Source organism: Tinamus guttatus, unplaced genomic scaffold (genome assembly GCF_059628265.1).
Source record: "Tinamus guttatus ecotype Peru unplaced genomic scaffold, ASM5962826v1 Tinamus_guttatus_pri_ptg000308l, whole genome shotgun sequence".
NCBI lineage: Eukaryota > Metazoa > Chordata > Aves > Tinamiformes > Tinamidae > Tinamus > Tinamus guttatus.
Window position 1 is genome coordinate 1,305,836 of NW_028288842.1, and position 14,452 is coordinate 1,320,287.

At 36.5% G+C, this 14,452-nt stretch overlaps 1 protein-coding gene across 1 annotated transcript in view; it reads right to left on the bottom strand.

Annotated features, from left to right (window-relative positions):
• Positions 1-14,452, bottom strand: part of ABCC9 (ATP binding cassette subfamily C member 9) — a 69,153-nt gene that overhangs the window by 20,583 nt on the left and 34,118 nt on the right. The window contains exons 18-27 of the mRNA XM_088528403.1: positions 9,931-9,969; positions 8,207-8,308; positions 6,802-6,886; positions 6,026-6,106; positions 5,023-5,160; positions 4,457-4,582; positions 3,838-3,934; positions 2,388-2,635; positions 1,350-1,498; positions 522-591 (exon numbers count right to left, since the gene is read on the bottom strand). Of these exons, the coding sequence (XP_088384529.1) occupies positions 522-591; positions 1,350-1,498; positions 2,388-2,635; positions 3,838-3,934; positions 4,457-4,582; positions 5,023-5,160; positions 6,026-6,106; positions 6,802-6,886; positions 8,207-8,308; positions 9,931-9,969 (1,135 nt within the window). The remainder of the gene's footprint in view (positions 1-521; positions 592-1,349; positions 1,499-2,387; positions 2,636-3,837; positions 3,935-4,456; positions 4,583-5,022; positions 5,161-6,025; positions 6,107-6,801; positions 6,887-8,206; positions 8,309-9,930; positions 9,970-14,452) is intronic.

Consider the following 14,452-nt stretch of genomic DNA (forward strand, 5'->3'; position numbering starts at 1 on the left):
CAGGCAAGAAATAGATATTGTTCCTGATATACCAAATATTTACAGAAATAACATGCTCTTTCTCAGAGCTTTGCAATTTTTCTTCTGTGTTCCCACCACCCTTACATTCAGGATTATTGCTCATCCAAACATTTTGATTCATAGGCATAGTAGAAGCATTCCTTTCTCTCCTCAATGCTCTAAAATTACATGTGCTACAGCCAGGAGTGGTCATCTAATTATTTCATGTGTACTGCATATGCTAAAAGTTGTTACATTTTACCCTATATATTTCTGATTTGAGTAACAAATCCTGTGTTTTGCTAATCCAAACTTCCAGCAAAAGCAACCGGTCCCAGTCTGGCTGTGAAAAGATGTGTTTAATTTCTATTTGCATTTGTCTTTTTCTATTATCATCCCCAGAAGTGTTTTTTATTCACTATGCCTTTCTCTACCGAGCATTCTAATACATCACCTATTCGGTAGCTAGGTAACATTGCAGAACAAATATGTTCTAAAAAAGAATATGTTGATATGCATACCTGATCGATGATATTTGTATCAGCAGAGAAGCGATTTAGAATTAGCCCCAATGGAGTTGTATCGAAGAACCTTTCAAACAAAGTAAAGGCAAAAAGTTAACTGACAAGACATTCCAGTTTTTTTTTTATACAAAGCCAGTCCAGATAGAACACAAGTTTGTGTCCAGCCATTTTCCAGATCAAGCAGCAAACATGAATAATACAGCAGAAGATAAAGTCTGCCTTCTGATTATCCAAATGCTTCTCTCAACTTTTTTTTCCCACTAACTTTTAAGCCTCCTATTCCAAAGAATCTGCGGTCTTGCTCTTTGCTCTTTCATTCGTGCTCTGGCTCCCTTAGGAATTAAAATTCATCCCAAAGGTCACCTCCTGTCCCTGGTCCTGCTCAATCTCCTGTATAGGACAGGGCACTGAGACTCAGTCATTTCATGAAAGAACCATGATAACTGTACTCAGTTTGCAGACACCTGGTTGGCCGACCCCGTCCCATCCACATTGTTGAACTGCAGGCTGATTGCTCAGCCTTGCTAGCCTTGAACTAGGTCTGCACTCAAAACCTTCCTCAACATCCAAGCCTTGAGGGTTGCTAGCTGTCTAGATGCTAACCAATGCTAGACACTTTCATTTCAACCTCTCATAAAAAAAGCAATCAATTTCACATGTTCCAACATGAAAACATTATTTCCTTGATCACTTTATTTTCACTTTTTGAGGATTTGAAGGAAAAAAGGACAAAGAAAATAATTTTTAACAGGAGTACTCTCCCCGTTATGAGGAGCAGTTTCCAACCAAGTAGCTTTTCAGGAGGTACATTTATTTTTGCTGTACCTGATTGGTCCAAGGATGATCTTGTTGAGTAGATTATGGTGTAGGTTCTTGGCTGCTGTGAGGCCCATCCACTCCACAGTCAGAGATGTGATAAGACAAAGGACAATTCCAGCTCCAGAAAGGATGCTGAATACAGCAACATGATAGGTCTAATAAAATGACAAATGCATCAATCCTAGAAATAAACACACTTTTTTTTTTCCTACTATTAAGACCCCAATCCACTGCTCTTCAAAATTAGTAGCTGGCATTAATCAGCTGGTATGTCAGAATGCATATATTACATAGTTATATTAATACAATCTTTGGCAAATAAATGAACTATCTTGGAACTGCAGTTCATCAAGTTCACATAATTAGAAGACCTGGCTATGTTCAAGATCTCTCGAGCTACTGATGAGCATCCTTCAAGATGCTGAAGTGCAAATACTTCAAACTGTGAAGATAGACTGACTGGATAAGCCTGTAAATATGCAAATTGTTAGCTGAGAAATTCAGCAACCAAAGTAGAGCCTCTCAAGAACTTAGTCATTTGAGAGACCTTGGAAAGTTCATCACCATCAAGTACCTCAAAAATTCACAGAGCAAATCCTAAACTAATTTGGCAGGACTAAAACGAACAGAAGCATTCTGAAAGTTTACCAAGTGAATTCTGGTGAGACATTTGTATATAAGTCAAATCTAAAGCAATAAGCAGATCCTATTTAAATAGTTATTATCTGATAGGACATTGCTAGAAACCCAGTACTTAGGATAATGGGGTCATTCACTTAGTTAAAAAACACAGATGGAAAAGATTAGCTTAAGTTTTCTGCCTTTGAAAATACAAGTCAATCATTCTTTTTCAGATCTGAAACATGCTTCTTTTTCAGTCTTGTATGTTTGAAAAAGTTAAAAAAAGAATTGATTTATATTTTAATTTCTATATAAAAATGATCTGACTACATTTGTCTGTCTTTCTAGTTTTTATGTGAACAACAAATAATTATCTCAGAACACTTTTATTTTTTTTCTAGCAAAGTCTAAGATATGGCCCACCTTCTTTGTGCTTTTAGCATCATCCATGTTCCCGGGTTCATTTGCATTGTCCATGGATGTCCAAGTAGCTAGCCAATAATCTATGGCTACTATAACTGAGTGTTTTAACAACTTTGAGAAAATCATCAGAAATAGCAAGAAGAATCCTCCAGATGTTAGATATCTCCAGCAGGTTTTCCATGGCATCTTTGTCCTGAGTCTCAAGACAGTTGACATATTGTCATCTTCATCTTCTTCCTCTTCTTCCTCTGTGACTCAGACATTTGATCAAATTAGTCTGGATTCAGAACTTAATAGGGAATTATTTCTCGTATTACTGGATTTGATTGACTTTGTTGTTGTTTTGAATCATTCTTTTTAGCGGCAATTTTTCTGGCAAATTAATCATTTTAAAAAAGCAAACACTTCACACTACAGACATATTTTCGTAAGACTTTCCTCCTGCTTTTTGAGCAACTCTATAAATTGTCGATCTTTGAATAGATATAGTTTTGTTAACAAAAGATTTTTGTAAGTCAAGTCTTCAGTTTTGATTTCATTTATGGTAGATACTAGGCCTGGAAATTCCAAGGGCTTTCCCAACTTGTTCAACTTCTTTTATTATACAGTCAACAGAGCACTTAGGGTTACGTGGAAAGTTGTAGAATGTTCTTTCAAGCTTTCCATCCAGACACTCTGTCATCTGTTGCATAAGAGAACTTCACTTTGACTTTATTTAGAAGTGCTAAAATTTTATCTATATAAAGGAGCTCAGACACTGGATTAAGATTTCTTCCAGTCTTACCTTTGATTACATGATAATCATTCACATCATACTGAAATACAACACAGTGGCAGACTTCTGTTCTGCAAGATGGGTATTTCATATATGCATACACATTACCTTTTAAAGATTACTTTTTTTTTTTCAAATAATAAGGGTATAACATCTTGCAGCCTTGCAGTATATACTGGAGGAAGGCAAATGTTGACCTGCTTTTACTAGACAGCCTTACATTGACAGTACCTGAAACAAATTTCTGATTCTGAACAAGAAAAATGAATTAGTAGGGCAGTTCCCAAAGTTGAAATTACACACATGTTGGGATGCAGATAAAACATCATAAATATGGGTGACTAGAAAGTAATGTGAGATTACTTTTCAGCTAAGTTACAGATAAGTATTTTATGATCCTAATATTTCTATATTTTGCAGGCATTCTGTCTACTGTATGGACGTCTTCTTTCCCTGTGTTTTTCTATCTTACCCCAGGAAGAATATACTAGGTTTTAGCATCTGGGATTAGCTTTTTGGCAAGGCTCTCCTGTATAGACCAAAAGCAGGAGCCTTCAAAAAGCCAGTGTGCTTTCTATAGTCATTTTAACAACATCATGAGAATCCCTGTGGTTGGCATCCTCTTATTCAAGGATAAAGGCAAAGTTACATGTTAACAGAGTAATGAAGAGTTACCTTCATCTTCATCTTCCAGTTGTGCTTTGGATTCCCTGGGGTACATTGCCCTTCTAAGAGTTTTTCTCTCCAAAGTAGTCTGGTCAGCTTCCATATCCTGTAATAAGAAAATCTTCTCATTAATTTGAGAATTCAGGTGACACTGTCATAGCACCAAAAGTAACTTCAAAGAGAGATTGTTTGGATCACTTATTTAACTGAAAGAAAAAACACTGTATTTTAGGATTTATCTTCCAGAAAATTCATTGACTTTGTCCCCCTTTGTTGACTTTCTTCCCTCTTTCCTTCCTTCATTCTTTTATTCCCTCTCGTCTGGAATCATAGACTCTTAAAATCATTATGATTGGAAAATACCTTCAAGATCATCGAATCCAACTGTAAACCCTTCAACACCAACGATAATATGGCTCTCAGAAAATAGGATTGTGAGAAACTTCCTAGACTTCCTTTCACACACTTCCTAAACAATCCATTCCATTTCTCAAATCTCATTACAGTTCACAAGTTCTTCCTTAAATTGCAGGTAGAAACTTGCTTGCTGACATGTTTTGATTTTTTAAATTAATTGAAAAAAAAATCCTTCCCGAAAGCACATCCTTGCACAAATGTTCCTATTTACCTTTTCCAATTCTTGATCCTGGCGATTCATCAGAGTTTTCCAGTGTTCATAAAGCTCCGTATCTTTGGTTTGGATATCTTTCAGTGTCCCTTCCCTAAGCACCATTCCATCCTTCATGGCAATGATCTAAGAGAGAAAGTATTCAATAAATCTACTCAGTGATGTGACCATCATCACTGACCTGAAACTGCAAAACTTGTTTCAGAATTTGTGCGATTACCGTTATGCAAATTCCTCTTTGTATTCATAAATATTTATCAATAACTTTTAAAGTTTGTTTACAAAGAAACACCTATTTTCATAAAGTGAAATTTCTACAGCTGTTCTTATCTGTACTCAAATTTACTTGCAATTAAGTCAGAATTCTTCTGTGGCTTTCAACCAATAAAACTGTACAAAAAACATAAAATTGTTCCTATTACTATAAAATACATGCTGCATAAGGTTACAGAATCAGGAGGAAGGAATTCAATTACAGCCAAAAATAGTGATCTCATCACGTGCCACACTGCTTCAACTGTATGTCCACTATTAGTAAGTCTGCATCACAGTGTCTCCTCTCTTACCCAGTCAGCATGCGGTAGATACTGTAACTTATGGGTCACCAGAACAAGGGTCCTTTTGTCTTCTTGGAGAAATTTTAAAATACCTTCCTGCATTAAGTGATCGCTTAAGTGAATGTCTAGTGCAGAGAACGGATCATCCTGAAAGAAATTTTTTTTTAAAGTCAAAACAGAGTTATTTTTTTTCTTTCAAGAGTTTTCTAAAAACTGGAAACATCTGCCATTTATAAATATTTCAGCACTCTCTAATGACTAAAACCTAGTCAGAGGACTAAACTATGAAACAGTGAACTAGGATCCATTACTCTTTGATTCATAACAATGACTTAATTGAGTTCTGAGTCCAGATCTGTGCAGTACTGGTGGCACTGACAATATGGAGTAAATCTGATCAGAGAGACTAGATTTGAAACTTCTCATTCAAAATGGAAAATGCTGTGATCTAAGACAAATTTTGGCCTAATCTTGATGAGAATCTGACATGGATGAGAAGAACAGAGGTAGGTGTTAATTAGTTTCCTCCAAAATAAGTTGCAGAAGTGCTTGGTGTTTCACTTTGAGTGACTATGGCTAGCAGCAAGATAATATTCAGACTTAAATTCTTGACTTCTCCCGGGGTCTCTCAGCACGGAAGTTCGCATGTAAATATTAAACAGTTAACTGCTGAATGTTCAGCCTGTTCATTACCCAGAATAAGCTGCATTGTGATGCTTTACCTTATCCAAAAATCCTGTTGATTTTAATGGAATCGTGTTGATGCTGGGTCATCACTGCAAGTGAGTGCAAGTTAAACAATCTGTTACACTCATATTGTTAATCTCTGTAAAAGACCCGTCCTTCACCAGGCTCTCAGTGTCCTTTGGTACTGCCTGCAGTGGCTGTTTATTCCCTATCTCTATTATTCAGATTGGGAGTTAAATGCAAATCCCTATAGGAAAGCTAAATATAAGGAATGACAGTTTTATTACTAACTCTCCATGCTTAATATAAGAACAAATAATCTTACCAAGAAGACAATGTTGGTGTTCTGATAGAGTGCTCGAGCTACGCAGATTCTCTGTCGCTGGCCACCACTTAAATTAATCCCCTAATGAATATAATGGATCAGAAATATGCATATTTGAATAAACATTATGATAGAACATGAGAAATGTGGTATTTTGTGACTATATACAGAGTTCTGATAAAAAGCAAAAACTTGGTTAAAGTGCTAATTCTGTTGATAAATAAGCGTACGAATGACAAGAGTCTGGGAATAAAACTTTGCTTGTTCAAGGTCAGTGTCAAGTAACCATATTTGCTTTCAGGACACAACATACAGGATAAATTTACTGCAGTACTTCTAGCAAAAACTCCTTGCCATATAAACATTCTGTAACATAATGCAGGTATGAATTTTCCATAGTTTTCTGATGAAATACTAATTCCTTGAGTATCTGTGTTTTTTACATGGTAAAATCCAATCCAGTTGAAGAAAATCTAACATTATTTGCATAGAGGAAAAGTCTGATTTCTGAAACAAAATTAATTACTTAGATTTACCTCTATCCTGAGCTCTCCAGATTAGAGATCACATGCGAATGTTGTGTACTGTCGTAATACCTTACTCAATGTCATGGCTATCAGAATACTATAGAAATTAATATAGACTAACTGCCATAAGTCCCGGTGAATTACTAGTCATTTATGAGCCTGAGATCCCAGCCTCTGCCTGGGATCCAGACAGAGAGAGACTTCTTAATACATAGGCTAAGCAGACATAAACACCGTTACGTTATTTACCCTTTCTCCAATTTCTGTCTGGTCACCAAATGGTAGTAAGTCTATGTCAGGTTGCAGAGAGCATGCATCTGTAACCGCTTTGTACCTGTAAAAAACATATAGTCATTGAAATTATTTAACCAATGATTTTCTTTGCTAGCACAAAAATCTCCAGCTCAGATTCACTGCTAAGCTATTGAGGCTCTATGATGGCCAGATAATTGCAAAAATAAGCTGGCCAAGCATCATAAAAAAATGACATCTTTACTAGAGATCATTATTGGTAAGTCTGCTTTTTACGAATGTGGTGACTTAAATTACTGAGCACGTACCTCTCTGCCATGAAACTACTTTGCTGGACTCTGGAGTATTTAAAGCCATTTTAAAAACAGTTTTTATTCTTCTCCTTTTTAGTGCCTCTTCATTTACTTCAGTGTGATGTTACAGGACAAAGGGTTCTTACAGTATTGCCAGAATCAGGAAACCATTTACAGGAACTCAAAATCTCTTAGGACATTTCTAACTCTGTGGGGTATCTTGGATGATATGCTAACAGGCAGCTGGAATCAGACTGTTTGAGTGGTGTAATTCAGCCTTCCTCCTTTGATATGAGTGAAGTTAGGTTGATTTGCACTAGGTAAGAATTTGGTCCCTTGAAATTTTATGGGTTTATCTGGACTGTGGGATATTCACTCATTGCAAATATTTATTGGGCAGGAATGTAGTCATGGATCTTAGCAAAGCACACACTAAGAAGAATAGGATGTATTTTTTTTCATGACTTAAAGTCAGAGTTGCTTCTGAAGGTTTCAGCAATCTATTTTCCTTGAACCAAATCACTTTTTCCACTGTATGCATTAGCTGGCCTTTTAGATGGACCTAAGTGCTTAAGGACAAATGCAAGATAGGAAAAATAGAAGATGCACACCTCAGCTATCACAATCCTTTTATTTCTGTATTTTCCAAAGAAGAAATAAGGTTATTTTCTTGAGGTAAGCACTCTTGAGGTACCCCATCTTAGCACATGAAGTGGCTGCTCTGGTATCTTGATCACAGCAGTATTAGGACATAAACTCAAAGGAAACTGTCTAGTATCTCTGCTTCCAGAGTCCTCTGGCAAACTCAGGCTCCACTAAACAAAATTAAAGATGTCTTTCATCTCCACGGATGAGATTCATCTCACCTAACTTTAGCTGCTTGAAAAATACACATATCCAAATCAGAGAGAGCGGCACTGCCAATGCTTGATTTCTCACACGTTCTAGACACTCATCCCACTCAGAAACGAAGCCCCCGAAGAACAGTTTAAAGGAGAAATTTGGTTTTGAAAAGGCTGAAGTCAGGTGATCAAAATCCACCCCAGTAGAACATGTATCCTGATATTTTTCTGCAAACCTCCCTTTTCTGCAAGAGGGTTAGTAATTACCTCTGCTTGTTAAAGGGGCTCCCAAAGATAATGTTTTCCTCCACCGTTGCGTTCAATAGCCACGGCTTCTGAGCTGCGTAAGCCACTGAGTATCTGTTCCTACTAGAGACAGGCAAATAAAAAACATGAGCAAAAAAGCAAAATACCCCTGCAAAACATTTGAGAAGCTGGGGGTAACAATTAGTGTTCATAAAAAAAAAAAAAGAGAAACACATAAGCAAAGCAATGGTTACAAAGGTGGAGATAAGAACTTTAAATGAGATCTTTGGTTAGAACAGCACCCACTCTCTCCTCTAATGGAAATCTATATTATAGGTTAATCTATATTATATTATAGGCAAAATCTATATTATAGGTTTTTTTACTATAAATTTCTGGTATGTACATACCTCAATTTCATATCTACAATTTCAATGCAGAAGTGATTTATAAATAGCCAAAATGATGAGATTTTCCGAGAAGTTATTAATTTAATTCATTGTGCCCTGAAATTTTAGGTTATTTTACAATTTTACATGGCTGTTCACCTGAAATACTTTTCAGACAAATTATTAATTTAATTCATTGTGCTCTGAAATTTTAGATCATGCCTGTTCACCTGAAAGACTTTTTCTCAGTGGATGCTTTTTTATTTTAGATCCTCAGTGGACTGACATGATATTGGAAAAATTGGGCAATTCAATACATATTTGGAAGAAATCATTGCAGCCTGCCAATTATTTGTTAGAAAAATTTTAAATGTCTAATAATTTAAAGTAATTTAAATATGTTTAAATACCTAATAAAATGCGTACATTTAGGGTATGATCTTTTTTTCTTCTGACTGATTTGCCTGTGTACTGTGGCAAAGAAGTTCCTACAGTCTCAGACATTTTTATGAGATACCTGAGATGTGTAAGGAAGCTGGGGTGAACTGGTAATGATTTGCAAACCTGAATGCTAATGCTCCTTCTCAGTCTCTTTGTTTACATTGTGTCAGACCAAAATTTTGACATGGTTTTGCCTGTAGGTATCTAGGGTTTGCTTTTGAGAGAGAGGGCACTGGGGTATGAGAAATAGCTGGTTAGAAGCAGTCAGTAGCATCCCCAAAATTCTTAGAAGTTTTAGCAGCTTGGTATATGCTAGTATGGAAGTATGTCCTTGGGATTATCAGCTATCAATAAATAATGTGGCTCCCAACCACAGCTATGTGTGCCACTACTTGTTTGCCATTGATTAAATGTTTTTAATATAGTTTGCCCTTCTTTTAAAACCACAGGGCCTTTCAAAAAAGTCAGGGCTAGCATTAGTAGCTGGCTTCAACTGGAGCACATCTGGCTCCCTTTGTACATGTTGTCCACCTTGCTCTGGCACACAGCTGGGAAGCTGGAATAGCACAAAGCCCAGCGCTGAGCAGAAAACACGCAAACAAATGTACATAGGTAGTGATGTCTCAGAGGCTCACAAAACTCCCAGAGGTGTCATAATAGGAGCTGGGAGCACTTGGTATCCTTCGGCCAAGATTTGGACCGTTCTAAAGCGTTACACTTTAAATTGAGGTAGTGGTACAATGGCTAGAAAAGATTGGGATCCACTGGGTTTAATACAACTTGTCAGCTAATCCTATAGTAAATGATTATTGGCATAAGAAAACAGAAATGGCTGAAAAGTACACAGGTGAAGGTTCAAGGAGATTCTGAGGAAACAAATGAATGTATTCAAATACACTAAAAATGAAATAATACCTTCTGGAGACTTCAAAAGAAGGTTCAGTTTCATTTACACTGTAAGTTATGGTAAATGACATTTAGTAAGCTGGAAATATAGAGAATAACATTTTGTACAAGTTTGATACTTAGGAAAACTGGATATTTAGGCAAACATAATATTAAGAATTCGAGATTTTTTGTTCTTAATGGGAAACAAAGTCTAAATAGCTGCATATAACATTTTTAATTTCAATAGTTTCATATTTATAGTGTGTAGCTGCTGAACATATGAATTACAGTAATGCTAGAAAATGTCTTTAAAATGAGAAGGATAGTCTAATATCTATTAAAAACTGAGTTATTAATATAGCCTGGATATATAAAAGGCTGTCCATACTGTTCCGCTGATGATCCGCAAAAGTTAACAACTATTCTAATTTCCAATTTCTCTAGGACTTATGACAAGCTTTGTAGACATCTTTTGTAAGCAACAGATAAAACATTTTCACTTGTAAATCAGAACAGGATTTGAACACAGTAAAATGAGTCTGCATTAAGATAGTCATGATACTAGAACATGTAGGCTTTTCCAGTCAGTCCTCACTTCTTAAGGAATGTGAGATTCATGGGATACATTTTCAAGAACACGCAATGGCAGTATGAAAGATTTTGCAGCTTTCCCTTGTTATTAACTGTCATGCCAGCAGTGTTGAGGACATGGAATGCTAGTCCAAGGAGGTCTGGGATAGTGATGATCTCCATTGCCAGGAATGACGACGCATCGCTGCAAGCTGCAAAACCTAAAACTGTGAGATTATGCCAGGTAAATGGAAGCAGACATTATAAAGGACCAAAAAAAAAATAATATGTTATTTGCCTAACTTCAGAAAAATAGACCTTCCTCTCCCAAGCCTATGAATCTTCCAGATGAAGTATTTTACTGCTGACACTGAAGTGCCTGCTTGCCTGCTGGGATTCCAGCAACAGCAGATGCACTTTGACGTAGAGTATCCAACTCTGGCAAAGGGTAGAATCATTCTAATAGCAAAGTTCTTGTTATGCTGGATTCTCATATTTAACATCTTCCCAGAACAGGGACACATTTCTTTACATGCTCAGACCAATTCTCTTGATAATTCTTGTCTCTTGAGAGGCACTATCAGTGTGTTTTTGGAGCACCAATAGTCAGACAAGATGTTATAATGTAAGAGGTGATTAAGCCCTGCTCATTATCTCTGAAGGGTCAGAGAGCCACAGAACAAGGCTCAGAACAGATATTACTTCAAAAAAGTTGGTCCTTTACTCAGCAGAAGCTTCCAGACTTCTACACAATGAAAAAAAATTAAAAGAAAACAAAAGACGGGGTCTAATGCAGAGAAACACAATCAAGTCAAGCAAAGAAACAAACACACAAAAAAGAAACAGAAGAAAACTTAAATTTCTGTTATTACAAAACAACAAACTTTTATCAAGTAGTGCATGATAATCGTAGGCAACAAAAGAGATAATGCTCCTAAGGATATGTTTTGGAGTGCCTATTTGTACTGTTTCACAAAAACTGGCCCTTTTAATTCTTTACCAGAATTACCATGCTTTCCATTATAATCAAATAATTTAATTGAATGGACAAAGACTAATTTTAGGATCTTAATTTCTCAAACTCTTTCTCCTTGGTTAGATATTTATTGCATGCGTAACTTGACAATATGCTTTAATTCTCCTGAATTCAGAGGTCTGTGAGAACCCATGTTCATGAATAAACTCATAAATAAATACGTGGGTAAGACCATGCTGAGCTGGGGCCTTCACAAATAAGGAGAGTAAGTATTTGTTCTCATACTTTATTGCCCAATTCAAAAAATGTGATGTATTTGCAGGACATGGGAGTGGGCTGAAACTGAAGCTCCTGAGATTTCTATAAAGAGGCTTTTATTTGCACAGTGGGATAAGTAATCTTCACTCTAATTTCTTTACTTATTGCAATGTAATTGTCTATACTGATTTTTATTCTGTATCATAAAATATATGTATTCCACAAAATACATGGGGTGCTCAATTCTAAAATGTTAGAAAAGAACAAACTGATCAGATTGATGAGCTATATTCATATGACTTTTGATTACATAGGCTGATCTCTCAGGAACATATTTAAATCAAAGTTTTAAGCAAAGGTTTTTAAAAAAAGCCTAGCTGAAGGTTGGACAACTTGTAACTCTGGACCTCTTGAAACAGACTAATGCATCTCTAACTGAGCCCAGAATCCCTTAGCCTGCAAAATGAATATGGAGGAGAATAAAGGGATACAAAATTTCTACGATACCATCATAACGGTGGGACAGACCATTTACCTTTCTAATACAGGCAAGAGATTTCCAAGGATCAAGCACGTACTATATCCTGTAGTTTGGACCAATTTATCTTGTTCTATCTCCCAGTCATTGCAACTAGCCAGAACCACCATAGCAGGACTAGGAGTTATGCAGGCTTTGGGTGTTGACATTTACCCAGCCAACCACTTATCTCTCTATGGATGTCCTTCTTTGTGTTCTACAAACTACTGTGGTTGCAACATTGCTAAGCAGTTGCTCTTTCACTGTTTGAGTACAGAACAATCCATTTGTGAGAATCTAATTCCTAATTCCTGCATTGCTCATGTTTTTAATTTGGCACACAGTAACCTTTCTGCACACAAGCAAGTTCAATAGAAGATGTATATCAAGTGAAGATGATTCTGACTGTATAAGGCAGTGTGGATGTGAGGAATACATGTCTCTGTTCATTCCTCACATCTGTCTCTACATGGACTTAGAAAGTTTGAAGCTCATATCCTTTCTCAGCTTCTCATAAAAGGCTTAGCTGAATCACTGGGTCTGCATAGTCTCACACTTGAGTGTTTAAGAAATCTCTCTAGTCTATTGTTCACTGGGAAACCAAAAACCAGTTTCATGTCTCGTTTAACTGGGAAGACATGAAATCTTACCTGTAAGAGTTGTCCTGGCCAAGATCGTACAGAAAGAAGCACTAACACACTTTCTTTCCTTAATACAGTAAGCTGGTGACAATCCTGGTGCAATAGCAGCAATACTGTACCCAAGATACACAATGGGCTTTCAGAAAGATTTATGACAAGTTTGTTGCAATATAAATCAGGCTAAAATCTAATCCATCTGAATTTGTTGGGGAATTCACCTAGCCTGCATTTCATCCCTGGATCAGTAGCTGAATTACTCATGTATGAAGAATTCTGTGGATTCAAGAGCATAAATAGGCCCTTTACTAGGATTTTGCTGAGCACAACAGCAGCATCCATTTAAACACCTGAGGTATGCTCCTGTATTCAACTCTCAGTTGAAAACTCAGGCAGTTTGGCACTGTCAGCCAAACATAGCCATGTTTGCATTCAGCTACAATGCAGTAGCAAATTATAGGCTAGAATTAATACAGTCACTCAGTAAAGCCCCAGATCCTCACAAATGGTAATTATCTGTTTGGTTATCTAGAGATAGTTAATCAACAGATAATAATAACTTGGTCTCTCTTGAACATTGTGATATCTGAGCAGAGTTTCTTGGAAAGTACAGTTTACATAGGACAAAACATGAAAGGTCCTATGCATATTACTAATCACAGCATACACTCATAAAGCACTGGGCAAAATGTGACCTTTACTGGAAATCTTTACTTGGGAACTCTATCGAATTTAGGAAATAATCCTAAGAAAACATCTGCTAAATCTCAAACTCGTCTCAATAGGAAATGATAAATGTTAAGCAAGTCCCAAATACTATTTAAAAATATAGCATCAGCAAAGTAATGACTTCTGGTCTCTGTCTCATAATGATACTGCCTTTTTTTTCTCATAATTTCCTTTCAGTACAAGTCAACCTCACTTCCAAGAGATTCTCACAGTCTTTCTCAAATACGTCTTTGAAAAGTCATGAGAATAATTTTAATGCACACTCTGGTCAATCCCTGTGTTTTTTTTTTTTAATTACTCAGAAAACAAAATGTCTCGTTGTGATGGCAACATTCTCATTGCATGTTTCAAAGGAATTAACTGTGTCACATACTATTCCTAGAGGTCATGTATTCTTTGTTCATCAAAGTTTAAACTTGTGGCTAATTAAAAAAAAAAAAAGTCTTGCCTTGGCTCAAACTGTACCTACTACTCCAGTGAAATCATACATTTTAGAATAGCAAACAGTAACATACAGCTAGAGAACAAAAAACGCCACATGTATTAGTACAGGAAAAGAAAAAGTATCCAGCTTTCAACCTTGCTATAGGAAAAAGATGACAAAACAATTCAAGGGATGTGGCAACAAAAGACCCTCCTTGTCTTCTGTAGGACAAGAGGAAATGGGTACAAACTGAAACACAGGAAATTCGACTTGAATGTAAGAAAATACTTCTTTACTGTGAGGGTAGTTGAACATTGGAACAGATTGCCCAGAGAGGCTGTGGAGTCTCCATCCTTGGAGATATTCAGAACCCTGAACCCAACTGGACATGGTCCTAGGCAACGTGCTCTAGCTGGCCCTATTTGGACCAGATGATG